The sequence below is a fragment of the Typopeltis vanoorti genome, chromosome 12 (genome assembly GCF_054136105.1).
Source record: "Typopeltis vanoorti isolate ZY-2024b chromosome 12, IOZ_Tvanoo_1.0, whole genome shotgun sequence".
In the NCBI taxonomy this organism is placed as follows: domain Eukaryota; kingdom Metazoa; phylum Arthropoda; class Arachnida; order Uropygi; family Thelyphonidae; genus Typopeltis; species Typopeltis vanoorti.
The window spans coordinates 103,543,159-103,558,768 of record NC_143560.1 but is presented as its reverse complement, the minus strand read 5'-3'; the positions used below and the strand labels follow the sequence as shown (position 1 = coordinate 103,558,768).

Sequence of the window (15,610 nt, the reverse complement as noted above, 5' to 3'; positions counted from 1 at the left end):
ACTCAATAAAATTAAGCTTTATAAAATAATTACGATTTAAAAATAATTAACATAATTAAGAAATAAAATGCAATAATTTTAATTTTTAAATTTTATTCATCAATAACACCAAAAAGATTTTATTATATCAATGATATATGTATTATTAATTTGTCGAAAAAAACATTATCCAAAGCCTCAAATGATCTTTTATGAATATTTCATAATAATATTCATAAAAGAATAAAAAAGTTCTAGACTTGCTCGTGCTTTCCAGTATTTCTTATTAATAATAATAAGCAATACAATTAAATATTATTTTGCAAAGTCATAGATATTCATGGTCAAAATATTTATATTATACTTTTAAATTATATTGTGGGAAGGTTCAAATCTAAAAGAAATACTCATCCAGATGTTTGAAAGTTTTTGGCGTTGAGTTTTTTCCTGCAAATCTGCAGAATCGTATTGTTTCTATAATTCCTGTTGATTTATGATGTCCATATCTCAATAAAATATACCGCTTTGCCATACTCACTTAACTTATTCAAGATTCGGAGTATGTCGGTAAATTTATGGTACTGAAAATTGTTCGTATTTACCAGAGAAAGTTATTCCTAAAGTTCTCGATGGTTAATGTTATTCAAAGATAAATTTAAGAGATAAATCACTCCCTTTTCTCTGTGTAATATCTTCAGTACGATCTTTCTGCAGGAAAAAATACGAAATCGTAAAATTGACTCAAGTGCTTCAGGTTAGTTTTTAAGTGAAGATTACAAACTGTCTGCATATCGATAAACTTTGCGTTTTGCGAAAAAAAGACGCGTTATCATAATCACGTGATGTCGCCCATCTAGCATGCTATGACATCATACCTCGTGTGTATCCATGGAAACAATTGTCAGTGATGTATATCATACGACTGCATAACTAAATATTTCACGGCTTTTTTTAATATACGCATTTTCTGAAAACGAATAATTCTTTATATTTGTTTATTTTTTCAGTTGTATTTAGATAAACATACCGGACGAAATCTGTGTTTCAATTTAGACAAAATGTTCACTGTATATTTTCTGCGACGCATTTGGAATGAAATGCGATCTACAAAGCTGAGAATATTGCTGTTACTCCATAATTTCGACTTATTAAAGGTGATCAGTGCATCACTGCGAATTTCAATGAATTTGTAGGAACTCGAAGAGGCAAAGAAGGAAAAGAGTGAAGAAGGGAAATCGTACGAGGGAAGAAATAAAAATTGATGACATGCATTTTCGTAAGGTCCTATTTCTTTGCGTAAAATCATTTCTCAGCGAAGAAGTTCGCAGTGATTACTCTCTGAAGTTACAACTTAGATGAGCCAAATTTAGGAAACCTATTAAGCTGATTCATATTTCTTTCCTTATGTGTATCACGTTTCACTGGAAATACTTTCTTAGAGTATCCAATGAACATTTACTTTAAACAGAAATAGTGAAGTAATAAAAAAATCTTTTGAGTACTCTTCGAAAATAATGAACGAAGCAGTCTGTTATTAATAAAGTTGATTTGAGTGCCTTTAAAAAGATCTATTGAAACTCTTGTATTTTTTCCCCGTTTGTTTAATTTTCTAAGTTGAAGATTGTCTTTGTTCGATGTATATGTACTTGTTCAGTTCCCTTCTTTACTAATAACAATTTGTTTTTGATAAATTCATTTATTCTCTTTGTCTATTTCGAAAAGTCTAAAACACATGCATTACTACGCAATCACATTGGATTAATAAATATCTAATCTCTTCCGTGCAGATAACTAGACAGATGCAACGTTATTACAATGCTAGATTACAAGTAGTCGTTTTTTTTTTGAAAGCGGCGTTAAGAAGTATTACTATGAGAACATCTCTAGAAATACAAGGATTTCCACGCGCCTACTGCTTGTTTGCACCTAAAAGTACAATTAGAATGATGTCAGCAGATATTGGGCTGGTAAGAATGGATGTCAAATGATTTATAATTTCTTAATATATACAAAATTTTATGTAACAGCATTCCATACGTCAATTTATTTCTTTAAGTCATGAGAAACGTGATTCTACTTCCTAACTCAGTAATTCTGAAACACATAGAATGCGCTTTTATTATAGTTTTCTAGGAATATATACTTCCTAACTCAGTAATTCTAAAACATATAAAAATGCGCTTTTATTATAGTTTTCTAGGAATATATTAAAGTTCAGTGATAATAGCACTATTATATCGTAACCTTAACAAGCAAATAACGTATTTTCCGGGAATGTCTTATTAAAAACTATATTAATTAAAATGGTGTATTACCAGATTCTTATTAAATACTTCAAATTTTTAAACTTCTTTTATATTTTAAAACAAACTTATTTAATATATGAGTTTCTTTAATATTATATATGTTATTACTATTGTATTCTATATATATAATATATAATTCTACTGCATAGTTTTCATAGTCTAACAGTGGGAGGAAATACAGTTGTAACAGGCTAAGCGTCATTTAATGATGTATAACATATTTAAATCCACACATATTTTATGGAAATCTTTATAAATCAACATATTTATATGATGTTAAGGATAAATCTGTATAATATACAAACTATAATCAGAGTAGGATTCTCTACAGAGGTATTGAGAATACCTTGACGTTCATGTCCAATAGGGAGGACTAAGGGAAGTCTAATTTTTCATGCTTAAAACGAAATGATTTTATGGGAGAGAGTTATAAACTTGATTTTGCATTTCCGGAGCGCTCTATAAGAGTCAGAAATACAAATACTATTATTCATATACATGGAAAGCCCTTTAGTCAATCCCTAAATTGCAATTCCAACCCTCTCTACCCGAAATATAGAAATCTGTGATCCGAAATGGAGAATGATGAAAAGGAATGTTTATCATTCGAAGAACACTTCCATCATGCACATCAAACACCTCCACTTCGACCATGAAGGGTTACACATAGTGCAACCAGGAAGGGGATAAATACAGGGGATATATGATACAGTTCACGACAGTACATTCAGATGAACGAGCTGTTCCAATACGCACGAAAACTTTAAGAGACAGAGAGAAAGAACATTGGTAAGTACAGTAGCAGCCATAGCGCCCCTCCGTTGAAGGCTAGCACAAAATTCAATGGGATTGTCGAAAGTAACACATACAGAAAGGCGCGGTGCTTTACTGATGAGCACGAATCTTTCTCTCAGCAAGTCCTGGCACTGTTTTTTTTTTTTTTTTTGGTTGATATCTGAGCTCCTCTTGCTGAGGTCAGGTCCAGAACCTCCTTTCTTCTCGACTCGTCTGTGACTCGGGTCAGTGTCACATTCCATAGTCATCCTGATTGGATTACTTTCCAGAAAATAATTGTTGCTGAAATTAAAAAAAAAATCATTACAACATATATATACAATATATATATACGAATACAACAGGTGTATTCTTAAAAATACTATAAATCAAAGGATAGAAGGTAAATTCTTTAGATAATTTAATCAGTATTTGTTGGTTGTTCTACTTCTGCTTAAAGGTAACTTCAATTGCGTCAGTGTTCAATTGAAACGCTGACAATTTTTCCACAATCATGAACAGGTTTGGTTTCTGATGTGTGGACTGTATTTGTGTGTGGAATTGTACTTTAGCAGCTCTTACAGAAGGACTTGTTATTCTTTATATTCATGACCCTTTTTATTTTCATAAAAATGTACTCTAGTGAATTTTTTTTACAAAAATCTACTAAGTTAGATTAAATGAACGAGATGAAAACCTGTCAGACAGAGTTCACATTATCGCAATAATAGTGTAGTTGAAGTAAGAAAGAATCGGATTTCAACTCAAAAATATTATTTACGATGAGAAAAGCTACAAATTAGCAAGAAGCTTCTGTCGTATACTTTTTAGAAAATTACTGGAAACTGGAGTTTTTTCACCCGGAAATTCGGGTTTTTCGTCCCCAGGAACAGGCAAACGAATACGGTTTGGAAGGGCTAAGGACACTCCGTAACAGGCCACTATGCCTAACACGTAAAAGGAAGAAGAAGAATTCAAGTTTGGGAGAAAAAAAATCTCCACTCAGACGACCTAAGTCGCCTTCACTTGGAAAGCTCTATAAAGTAGAAGAAGGATCGAACCCGAATCTTTCTAATCGAAAGGATTTCGAGACGACTCAGTTACTGAGGCTGAAACATATTTTATCAGGTGTATAAATTAACGTCATGTGTGTGTGTGTGTGTGTGTGGGTTATATAAGCTGTACAAGTCATGCTTAGTTAGACGATCTCTTAGTACAGTTGTGTGTATGTTACATCTTCGGTCTGTTTTTGACTTTCTCCTTAACTTTTTGTTATCTGCATATTCGCTTATTCGACATCTGCAAATATTAAACATTCAGAAGCAAATAGTGGAAACATACACCCTCTGTCCAAAAAGAAACCGGACGTTTCGAAAATAGAAGAAACTAGTGGCGCCACCTGTTGTATCTTTTTTGTTGTCGAAAGAGGTAACTTTCATTAGTGTTGTGTCAACTGTTTATGACATTTGTTTCATTAGAAACCGAGTTATAGTGCCAAGAGTGACAGTGTGTTTTCACGAACTGTCGGTCGTCACGATATTCATGCTATACACGACGGTTTCTAGCTATCAATCGCTTCAAAACTTCGAGATAAAACTCACCATCGACCGTTTAGCCAGTCGGAACGAATTCTTTGTGGATGATGCCCTTGGAATCGTAGAAACAAATCAGCATTGTCTTTACTTTTGACTTCTCCAAGCGACTTTTTTTCGGATGCCCCTCTTCTGGTGGTCTCCACTCAGCACTCTGGCGCTTTGTTTTGGGCTCATATTCAAAATATCAAGTTTCGATCGTTTCAAGGAAGTTTGAGTCCTTACAAGCGGTTTTAATGAGGTCCTTGCAGTATTCAATTCGATACATTTTTTGATCGTCCGTCAACTTGTGGGAACAAATCGCAAATTCAATTTACGAAGACTCAAACTCTCGGTCAAAATGTTGTGCACAGTTGATTGTGGAATCCCTAATTCATCTTCAATCAATCTCACGGACGATTTCGGGTTTTCATTGCTGAAATCACGTATTTTTTGGATGTTAACTTCGCTCAGTCCAGTTTCTGGAGGGCCCTGCTTTTCGTCGTCCTCAAGCGTCTCGCGGCCACTTTGAAATCGCTTAAACCACTCGTAAACTCGAGTACGAGATAAGCATTCATCACCGTACGCTTTTTGAAGCATTTGATGCGTTTCGGTAAACCTTTTACCAAGTTTAACACAAAAGTCAATCGCAGCTCGATGTTTGAAACTCATTTTCCGACCGTTCGTCAAAACACTGTCACTCTTGGCACTATAACTTGGCTTTTAATGAAACAGATGTCATAAACCATTGACACAACACTACTAAAGGTTGACGCTTTCGACAACAACAAAAAGATACAACAGGTTACGCCACTAGTTTCTCATATTTTCGAAAAGTTCGGTTTTCTTTTGGACAGAGGGTGTATTTTGCTAAGAAGTTACTTTTAAGTTAGATAAATGTTAATTATAAAATTCTGTAAGTATTATTTAAAAGTTGTCACTGCTGAAACAGAAAAGTAATAATTAACACCATATTATTGGGGTTCTTTTATTAAGTTTCTGTTCATTAGTTAATTAATGATTAGTTATTTCATTTATCTTTTTAAAAAATACAAATATCTCATATTAATTACCACTCCTGAACCAAGCTGCTGTAGCAAACTTGAGCTTTGGTTTACTCCTGGACCTCCAAGTCCAGCACCACAGATGGCAGCTGCTGAGTATCTTCTCATGCCTGCTCGGGTCGTAGCGAGAAAATCCATATTGAAATTTGGAGGAGGCATCTGTATCAATGTAGATAGAAAAAGAGAAGAATTAATGTTACTACTTTTAATTTAGAGAAAATTAAAAATAGTCCTTAAACTTAATAAGAATGAGAAGGGCATTATAGGGAAGTATGCGAGAAAAAATTTGGTCGATCCTTCCTACCGAGGATTGAGCCACTGTTAACGGGATGAGAGTCATTTATGGATTTGAATAATTTCGGACTTCGGGATAATCTATTATGCAGACTTTTTTTCATCACCTGATGATGATGGAACACATCGAACAAATTTGTTTGGTTTAAACAGTCAACGTATATGAAGTTATAAAAAGCCTTTTTCTTACCTTTGGAGTATTAAAATTAAACCTGTTGTCGTGTGGTACGAATGGTCCTACCGTAGAATGTCTTCTTACTGGTAACGATCCTGCACTTGGTCCTCGCTTTAGTGTTCCTTCAGGACTTGCTGGAGCTATGAGGATCCGAGGTGGTTGAATGGTGTTATCAGAATGACGCCTGCCAGGAAGATTGGCTTGTACCCTTAGAAGATTAGAATCTGGGGATGACGATGCTGTAAAAATCGACCATATAATAAAAATGCACAAATAAGTTCAATTGTATCATTCTTTAAATATATTTCACTGAAATCCACCGTTTATCCATGAAGAGGTTTAAAATATTAATACTGCCGAAACACTAATTATAATTAATCAAGCAGTATTATCTTGATATTTGATAATATAATATTATAAAAAGGTTTTCATTTGGACGTCATTGCCTAGACGAAAGGTTACTAACAAAATGACCCCTCAGAATGATTTAATTTTCGCCAGTTCAATCAATACCTTTTAGGTCACCAAACATATTCAAACCGTAAAACATCAGGCATCATATTAAGGATTTTTTTTTTTAAATTTAAATTTACCACACACCAGGCATTTTTCAAGTGTTTGATATCTAAGAGATTATAATAGCAAGTTTTATGCATCAGATTCATTAACAAGTATAACACTATTATTTTACTTATCATATGTACCGAGTCATCTTCATCATCAGTGTCTGATGATTGTTTCACAAGTCTTTGCCATTTCTCTGTCCATGGCCAGGCGACTCAAATCCTGCAAACTCTTTCCACGTCATCGACCCACTCTCTCCTTGGCCGTCCTCTTCTGTTTATATCGTCCATTGTACCAAGCATCAAGGCGTGATCTTTCTACTGTTATCCATTCTACAGATATATTCAAGAAAGCTTTAGTTTCCGTCGAATCATCATATCTCTTTTTAGAGTTCAAATATAACAACTAGGTTCATCTGCAATTCATCAATTATTTATTTTTGTACTTTTCAAATACATGAGAAGATGCTGAGGGGGAGGAGATCTCGTGCCTCTTGTTGTCCGGAACCATCTTCCTATTAATCCACAGTTTTTTCTCATAGCAGCCTCTGCATTGTCATTGATGTTCTGCAAGAGACATACCACGTTCTTCATTTGTCCACACCATAAGATTCAAGTACAGTCCATGCCACTTTCTATGTATTGTCGAATGCTTTCTGAAAGTCAACAAAACAGATATGAAAATTTTTATTTTAATGAACAGCTTTCTCCACAATTAAACTTAACATTAATATTTGGTACACAGCACTTTGGTCTCTTCTAAATCCTGCTTGCTCAATCTTCCATTAATTTCCTTATACCTGCTATTAATCTCATCACAAATACTTTTCTCACATCAACTCAGAGCAATTGTTCTGTAGTTTCGGCAGTCCATTTTGCTTTCTATTTTGTAAATGGGTATTAGTACTCATTTTGTCCATTCTTTTTGTATTTTGCCTTCGTCTCCCATGAAATGTTACACAATTAGTATTGTTCTGCCTCACCACAATTTTTTAACATCTCTCCGGTGATCTTTTCATTCCCAGTGCTTTTATGGTTTTTTCAGATATTTTATTGCCTTTGCAACCTCAATATATATATATATATATATATATCCATCTCTTATCCATCTCTCTCTCTCTCTCTCTCTCTCTCTCTCTCTCCTATTTATTCTGTATTCATCAAGATTTCACCATTTTCATGTTTTATGGTTCGCTGCCTTTGGATCCATTTCTTGTTGACGTTTCTGATCATTTTATATAGTTCTCTTGTTCATTATTCACCACAGTATTTATTGATATCCTGGCACTGTTCATTCTATACTTCTCTCTCTCTCTCTCCCTCTCTTAATTTTTAATGTCCTTTTTTCTTGAATTATGTTTAAATGTCTCTTGTTAGATCCATCTCTTCTTCGTCTGCTTTGTTTCTAAGACTGTTTTGTCTATCGCTCTTCACACTGTCAAACTGATGTGGCCTATCTCTTGCTTATAAATATCATGCTCTTCGTTCTTCCATCAAGTGATCGCCATGTCCACTTATTACAGTCTTTTGCTGGAAGTTTGATGGCAAATTACCGTGTCATGTTTCAAGGCAAATTCAAGCATCCCGTTTCCTCTTTCATTGCTTTTTTTCATATCGCTATTTGCCCATTATTCTTTCTCATCCTTCATGCTCCTTTTTAATCTCTTCCAATGATTATTATATCTTTCTTTGGTACTGCTTTTAAGATTATTTCCAAGTTGCTATAGAATAAAAACTGCGATGTTAAATGGAATTTCTGCAATCTTGCTATTATTAGTCATTCATTTACTGGTCTGTGTTCTATAAATGCTTTTTTTCCTCTTTTACTGAGTCGGAACCCAACTCCTGCTTGTGTTTTATACAGTTGCCGGACCAAATGATTCTTCCACCTCTCAACTCTGTTCAGCGCATCGCCGTTAATCCAAGGATGTCGCATCGTGTTGCTCCATCTCCTTGCAAAATGAGTCTAGTTTTCCAGGAGTTCATAATGTACGGACATTCCGTGTTCCTGCTAATAGCCTGTCTCTTGCTGGTTTTAATTGTATTGTACTTCTTTCGGTAGCTGACTTATCGATCCAATCCCAACTATTCAGTTGGGTAGATATGTGTCATGCGAATAAAAGGGCGCGTTTATTTTACAAGACAGAATTTTAGGGAAATATTCTATCTGAAATTTATGAATTGAATAAAATAATGAAATAGAAATATGCATAATAATTTATTCAGTATACTTTTTGAAGATTGAATCACAGAATGGAATACATTTTTTTTAAGGATTTAGATTTACTACTGTTTTCAACGTAGAGCAGGACAAGAATAAGATGCAATATTAAGTATTATTGCACCTTTAAGACATGTGCATTTGAAAGAATAATTATACTCTAAAGAGCGAACGATGGGAATGTCATAAAAACAGAGGAAACCAATCTGTTCTCGTTTCATTTCTTCTTTCTTTTTAAAACACCGATGTGGAAATAGATGAAGAATTAAGTCAAGTCTGCTTGCTACTGACGAGGCCCAAGATTCGCTACCAACGACTAAAGGAACAGATAATCCTTCCATTATGCAATTAGCATCTATCGTTAGTGTACAAGAGAAAAACCAATCTCATCATGAATGGAAATTGCTTCATGTGGAAGATAGCACGAGTTAATCTAGACCTGCAGCAGCAGCAGATGAAATACTTTTCATTAATTTTAGTTGCTTCCTCAAGCAGTTGATTTCTTTTGTTGATGTATGCAGTGAAGGAAGATATCAACAGAATCATTCATAACTAACCAACTTAAATCACTAATCTATTCGAGATAAGGAAACTTTATTTTACAACAACAGTACACTAGTGATTTCATTCAAAATACAATTAATGAAGTTCATCGATTGTTTTCGTCAAGTTAATAATGAATAAATCTTCTAAAAAAATCCTTTTCATGTTCGAAACGGAGTAAGTAAAACTTCATTTTGGACAAGAATGTAATGAAATTATTTAGTAGAGGAGAGAGAGAGAGTGATCAGAATACAGCAGACTGCAGCCATCTTGTGTTCCTAATCCTAATTACAATTGTACGCAAATATTGTTTGAGTTATTCTGTCGCTTTATTCGAGTTTTGGGATTAAAACTTTGCCTTTTTTTCCGAAAAAGAAAACTCCTACTTACCTACACCAATATATCTATTTATATTACATTTATAAGCTCTTACCTGAATTTGATCTCCTAACAACATCATCCATACTGATAGACGTTCTTCTGGACTCTAACCGCAACATTGGAGGTCGGTGAGGATATCCTGTTGCTTGTTCCATAGAGTATTGAAGCTGGACAGGCAATCTGAAACATTTGAACAGTCACAGTGACTTAAATTTATATACTTCACACATATAAAGTACTTTAAGCTCTTCTATTCAATAATTGCACTTCGTTCATTTTGTAACCTGTTGTGGTTGATATATACATTATACGTAAATTACACCATATCGCTTTTGTGCTGAAAACCAGCGAATAACAGAAAAAAAGGAATTGTTGCATCTGTTTAATCCTACATCGTCAGAGATGTTTCCATACTACTTATGGAAATAACTTGGTCATGCTTAGCAGTTACTATGAAGAACATCAGCCATTGCTGCTCTGTTTTTAGAGGTAGCGATTAATTGAAGACAGTTTATAAAAATAACTTCTTTAACTTAAGACGTATCATCACAATGACCGTTTTGCTATCTTAAGTCTTTGCCTTAGTGCTTCTTTAGAAATTTTGTGGATCCAATTTATTACCAAGTTTTTAGTAGACTGCGAAGTAAACTGCTTCGCAATCAATCTAAAACTGAGCGATTTTTTTCTTACTTACGCAGTTTTAGGGTGATTGTGAAGCTAACCCATCAAATATTAATTAAAATACTTACACGTCTGTGGAAGGAATGGAAAGTTTTTCCAATTTGAGCTTATTTCTTTGACTTTTAGCTACATGTTCAAGCATCTCTCTAAGCAGTTCGACAAGGGAAGTAAACTATAAACAGAAGAAAATCAACCAATTAAAATTGTAGATTGTTTTTAATAATGTATGAGATAAGTTAATATCACTCGTTCCAATGTAGACGTCTAGATAAAGAGCAGTTCTTGTAATAAAATATACTTTTTATAACTTGTGGGCTTAAATATATTCATCACACTGCCCTAAGAATGTATTAGACAATGAAAATAATAACTGAAGATGTAAAATTTATGTATTGATGCACCTGATCTAACTTGAGCGCTGGACTAACAACTACTGGTATGAGAGTAGGCATTACTTTAGTAGCGAGCAGATTGACGGTTAATCCATATCTTTTGTCTCCGAGCATGTGCTTGTAAATCCCTGAAACACAAAGTTTATTATTAGTTATCTTAAACTTAACATAAATAACATGAAAGATAATTTATATTAAACTCTACTGCACATTTAATCCAATGTACTTTCCGAATCATAAAAAAGAAAAAAATACAGATCGTTCACAGGCTTCTAAATTGTAGCAGTGAAAATGGCGCAGTGTGAAGAGACGATGTCAGAATGAATGAAAGAAGAATGACTGATTTTCAGACTACGCAAATGTCCAATTGGTGGGCATTTGTAGGTGAAGAAAATTGTCAATTTATGAGGATGAGTGTGTAGGCGTTCATACTGTTTGAAGTTGGAATGTATGTGTTTGACGTGCAAACCAAAGCACTACAAGTTTGGATTATTCAGAATTCATGTCTCATGGCGACGTCATTAACTCCAAGCGATATGTTGCAATACACAAAAACGGATTCGAATAGTTGCCTCTGACTTGAAACTTTTACTCCGATACAAAAGTGTGCTGCCTCGCATAAGCTCACAAATAACTGTAAAGATTCGTGTTCTTTACAGAAACTGAAGGAACATTTAGAGGCAATTCATTATTTCTTTTTCGTACGCCCTTCTTTTTTCTGCATCTTTATCTCTAAAACTGATTTTCAATTAAAAGTAGAAGTTTTATTACGTTAGATTATTATTATTATGTTATTACTGGACTTAATTAAGAGACTTAAATCCATCCAGGGAAGTAAGGAGTGACCTCCACAAATTATTAAACTTCATATTTATATCTGGAATATGCGAAGTATGCATGTTTAAGGTTAATATATATATTTTTACTTCCTTTCTCCTAAAAATGAATCTTCGTTATGATCTGCTAAGCTTTATTAGTTGTCTTACCAATATAATGCCTAAATTTAAATCCGTTATCAACAAAAATACCCAAATCTTTGTATTCATCGGCCTTTTATAAAACCTGTCCATTCAATTTATATCCATCTAATATTATCTTCTTTCCAAACTTTGTTTTCATGACATTTTATGTCCACTTTACCCTCTACCCATCCAGTTGTTGAGGATCGTCCTCTAGAGAACTTAAAATTCATATGAATGTTTGACTACTTTACATCATCATCACCACCAGGAAATATAGAAATATTAACAGTAATATTTGAACCTACATTATTTAGGAATATATTAAACAACAAGGTCCGAACACCGAACTCTGTGGTACTCAACCCATAATGGCAAACTCCCCTCTAAACACTCCTTGTCCTGATTTTATTAACCATTTCCTATTAATCCCATTACGTGATCATTAATCTATCTTGCACATTTTTATCAGCAGTTCTTATGTGGATATCAGAGGATCGCTGAAATCCAAATAAATGCACTGCAGCTATTACTTCGGTCCATTCTCCTCTTGACTTCATCATAAAAGGTACTCTCAGGTTTATCATAGATCGACCCCCAAAACTATGATATTCAAGAAGATTATGGATACGACTTCTAATTATATTATTTTGTCTAGTTCACCCCACTTTATGTGATCAACAAATCTTAAGAACTGGAATAATCCTTGTACACTTCAAATATTAAAAGTACTATTTCCGGTCTCAGTATTAATCGAAAATAATCAAAACTGGATTAACTAACCCTAATATGTATCTGCACACTACCAACGAAGATTACATCCAACCTTCTCATTTATCAAATGATTCAACAGTTTCCTTTTCTTGTATTATGACGTAAGATGAATCTAAGAAAAGGAAACTGCCACTCGAAATTTTTACAGACGAGTTAGTTCTATTTAAATCATTTCTATCACCACCCATTTTTACATATCTATGAACCCCTTTAAGGATGAATCCTAATCTTCCTAGATAATTGTAATTCCGGTGTTGGTTTAAAATCTTTAGTTAACAGTTTACTGAATGCTAGTTGCATTTGTATCTCTTATACGTAAATCAAAATTATCACATGAATACTCTTTCCATAGCTTTTCTCAACCGACAGTATTCTCTCAAGATTATTCCTCCAGATTTATAATAAAATTTACTTCTAGGGATGCCATCCAGTTTACGGTAGTGTCATTCCTATTCAATTAATGTCTCCTAGTCGATTATTCTTAATTGTTTTTATCATACTCTTAAATTTAGCTTTTTTTTTTGTAAAAAACATCCCCTCCTGATGCTTTCTAATTATAATATCTCCTCTTTGTCTTAATTCTCTCTGTCAGAGAGGTATTTTACGTAATTAGTATAATCCACCACTAATTCTTCTGATGTTTATGAAATCCAAGATCCCTGTGCCGTAGGTTCAAATACGTTATTACAGATAACTATCACAAAAATTACTATCCGTCGTATTATAGGCTCTTTCATTCGCTAATCAATATTTCCCATCGAAATCCCTTTTTAATAATACTTTACCTCACCTTAAGTAGCTGCCATATAATATTATCGCTACTTCATCTATGTTACCGTAATATAGATGAAGTAGCGGCAGGTACTTAATACATACATAATATTCTTACATCACCTGGAACGCCTGTCCAGAATAGTAATTCAGTATATCGTTGATAATCATAATAATAATCAGTGGTATTTAGAGGTCCACGGCTTATTCATATTGGTTTTCGTAACCGTAATTTTAGAATAAGGTGGTTAGGCTTATGCATTGCGCATGTATTCCTAGCTGGTTGGCGGGTTAAAAAATCCGATTTTCTGAAAAGAAACACCACTCCACCTTCGGATGAGACGGGCAAACTTACCTTCATTAGAAAAGGCTTTAAAAAAGTTCTTTGCTAGCGATTCGAACCTAAAGCCATTTCGATCAAAGGGTTTCGTCAAAATGGCGTGAGCTATGGAAGCACATGTACATGACATAGTAGCCTGAATATTCTCTGATAAACGGTAACATGCCCTCTGCCTATTTGTTCTCTTCTGACAAAATAATTACCGTTATGTCCTTCGATGTCCTGAACATCATCATTACGCCAAGACTCGACCTACCTACAATATGTAGCTTTCTTTTTTTCTAGTTAAAATATTAATACACGTTATTCTTTTAGCTTTATACATTAGTATAGAAGAAGATATATTATTCGACTAAATAAGTAAGTATATATTTAGAATATATATTATAGATGACAAGCACATAAATTTATTTATATTTTAATAATAACTAAAAATCAATCGCTCATTTCATATATTTGAATAAATATTGTGCTGCAAATGTGTAGTAATGGATGTAAACAGTCTATTCAGAGGATTGTAATGTGTTAGAGACTTCTTACATCCATCATCTATCTTTTTTGCATCCATCCACACGAAACACAAGTTTTGCGTTTCGCCGGAAAGCGAGTTTGTGGTTCCTTCATCTTTATAGCGCAAAGGTCAGAGGATTTAGTGTAAGAACTAAAAGTAAAACTAAAGAAAAAAGAAGTTGAACGTGATTCTGTTAAAATAAGAAAAAAAAGCTCTTCAGGAACAGTTGCAAACTCATGTCTGAAGGAAGGAGGATAATTGAAATAACCTAATTGTGATTCTATACCAGCTATCGTGGAGTGTGCTAACACTCACTTCCTCTCACAGCAGGAAGTCCCTTGCATTTCATCCAGAATATCAAATCACCCAAGTTAACCATGCCACCTGCACTGAAACACGCTGATTTATAACACAGGAGAGCGCCATCTAGCGCCATTTTATTTAACAAATTCATTTACATTTTTTATTAGGTACTTGATCATAAAGTTTATTCACTAAATATCGGTAATGTAAAAGTCATGGGATTTAACCCATTGAAATGAAGAAAAATAACATTTAAATTTTATAAATATGAAAGTTATTTTATATTATCTAATAGTATCTTTAGTGTTATATTATATTATTCTTAAGCAGTTAATTTCTAACTGTACAAAATATTATTATTTATTAAAATAAAATTAACAAGCTAATCTTACCATTTATAAAAAAGGATATAAAAATTATAAAATGCAACTGAAGATGATTTCAGGCAATTTATTAAAAAACATACAGAAATTATAAAAATGAAGTGAAGATGAAATATATAATAAAAATTAACACGAATTATGTCTTCGTGATTTAAATTACCGAAAATTAACATTAATCAAATTACTGTTTAAATACGAATAACTTAGAATTACTCACTCACTACTGGCATCAATATAGCTGGATCTTGAACTTTTGCCTTGTTTAGCATCGGAAGCACTTCGTCTAGGATGTCGGTCTTCTCCAGTTTATCGATGATTTTTTCCACACACGTTAATGCATTAGCTTGAACCTGAATGAGGCAATCTTCCTGAAGTTCGAAGCACGAATGACAGAGGAGGAAGGCAGTGCATGGGAAATAAGAGGAAATGGTGCAGATAGGCGTGCGATAATAGATAGAGAAGATGGAGAGATAGTTGCAAATTAAATTTATCCACTCAAGTATACGTTGCAATGGTTTAATTTACAGCCTAGACAATGCAAAACATCGCTAGATTCTCAGTGCTAATGAATCTGATAATCTGTCGTGTATTACACTCTCCTAGCGAGCTTTATGGGGATACTTCT

At 33.7% G+C, this 15,610-nt stretch overlaps 1 protein-coding gene across 1 annotated transcript in view; it reads right to left on the bottom strand.

Moving 5' to 3' along the window:
* Positions 1-618: 618 nt before the first annotated feature.
* The window catches only part of LOC150101087 (SCY1-like protein 2), a 61,318-nt gene continuing 46,326 nt past the window's right edge, over positions 619-15,610 (bottom strand). Inside the window, exons 11-17 of the mRNA XM_090402161.1 lie at positions 15,203-15,335; positions 10,954-11,072; positions 10,621-10,724; positions 9,924-10,051; positions 6,179-6,402; positions 5,704-5,853; positions 619-687 (exon numbers count right to left, since the gene is read on the bottom strand). Coding sequence (XP_090258287.1) covers positions 619-687; positions 5,704-5,853; positions 6,179-6,402; positions 9,924-10,051; positions 10,621-10,724; positions 10,954-11,072; positions 15,203-15,335 — 927 coding nt within the window. The remainder of the gene's footprint in view (positions 688-5,703; positions 5,854-6,178; positions 6,403-9,923; positions 10,052-10,620; positions 10,725-10,953; positions 11,073-15,202; positions 15,336-15,610) is intronic.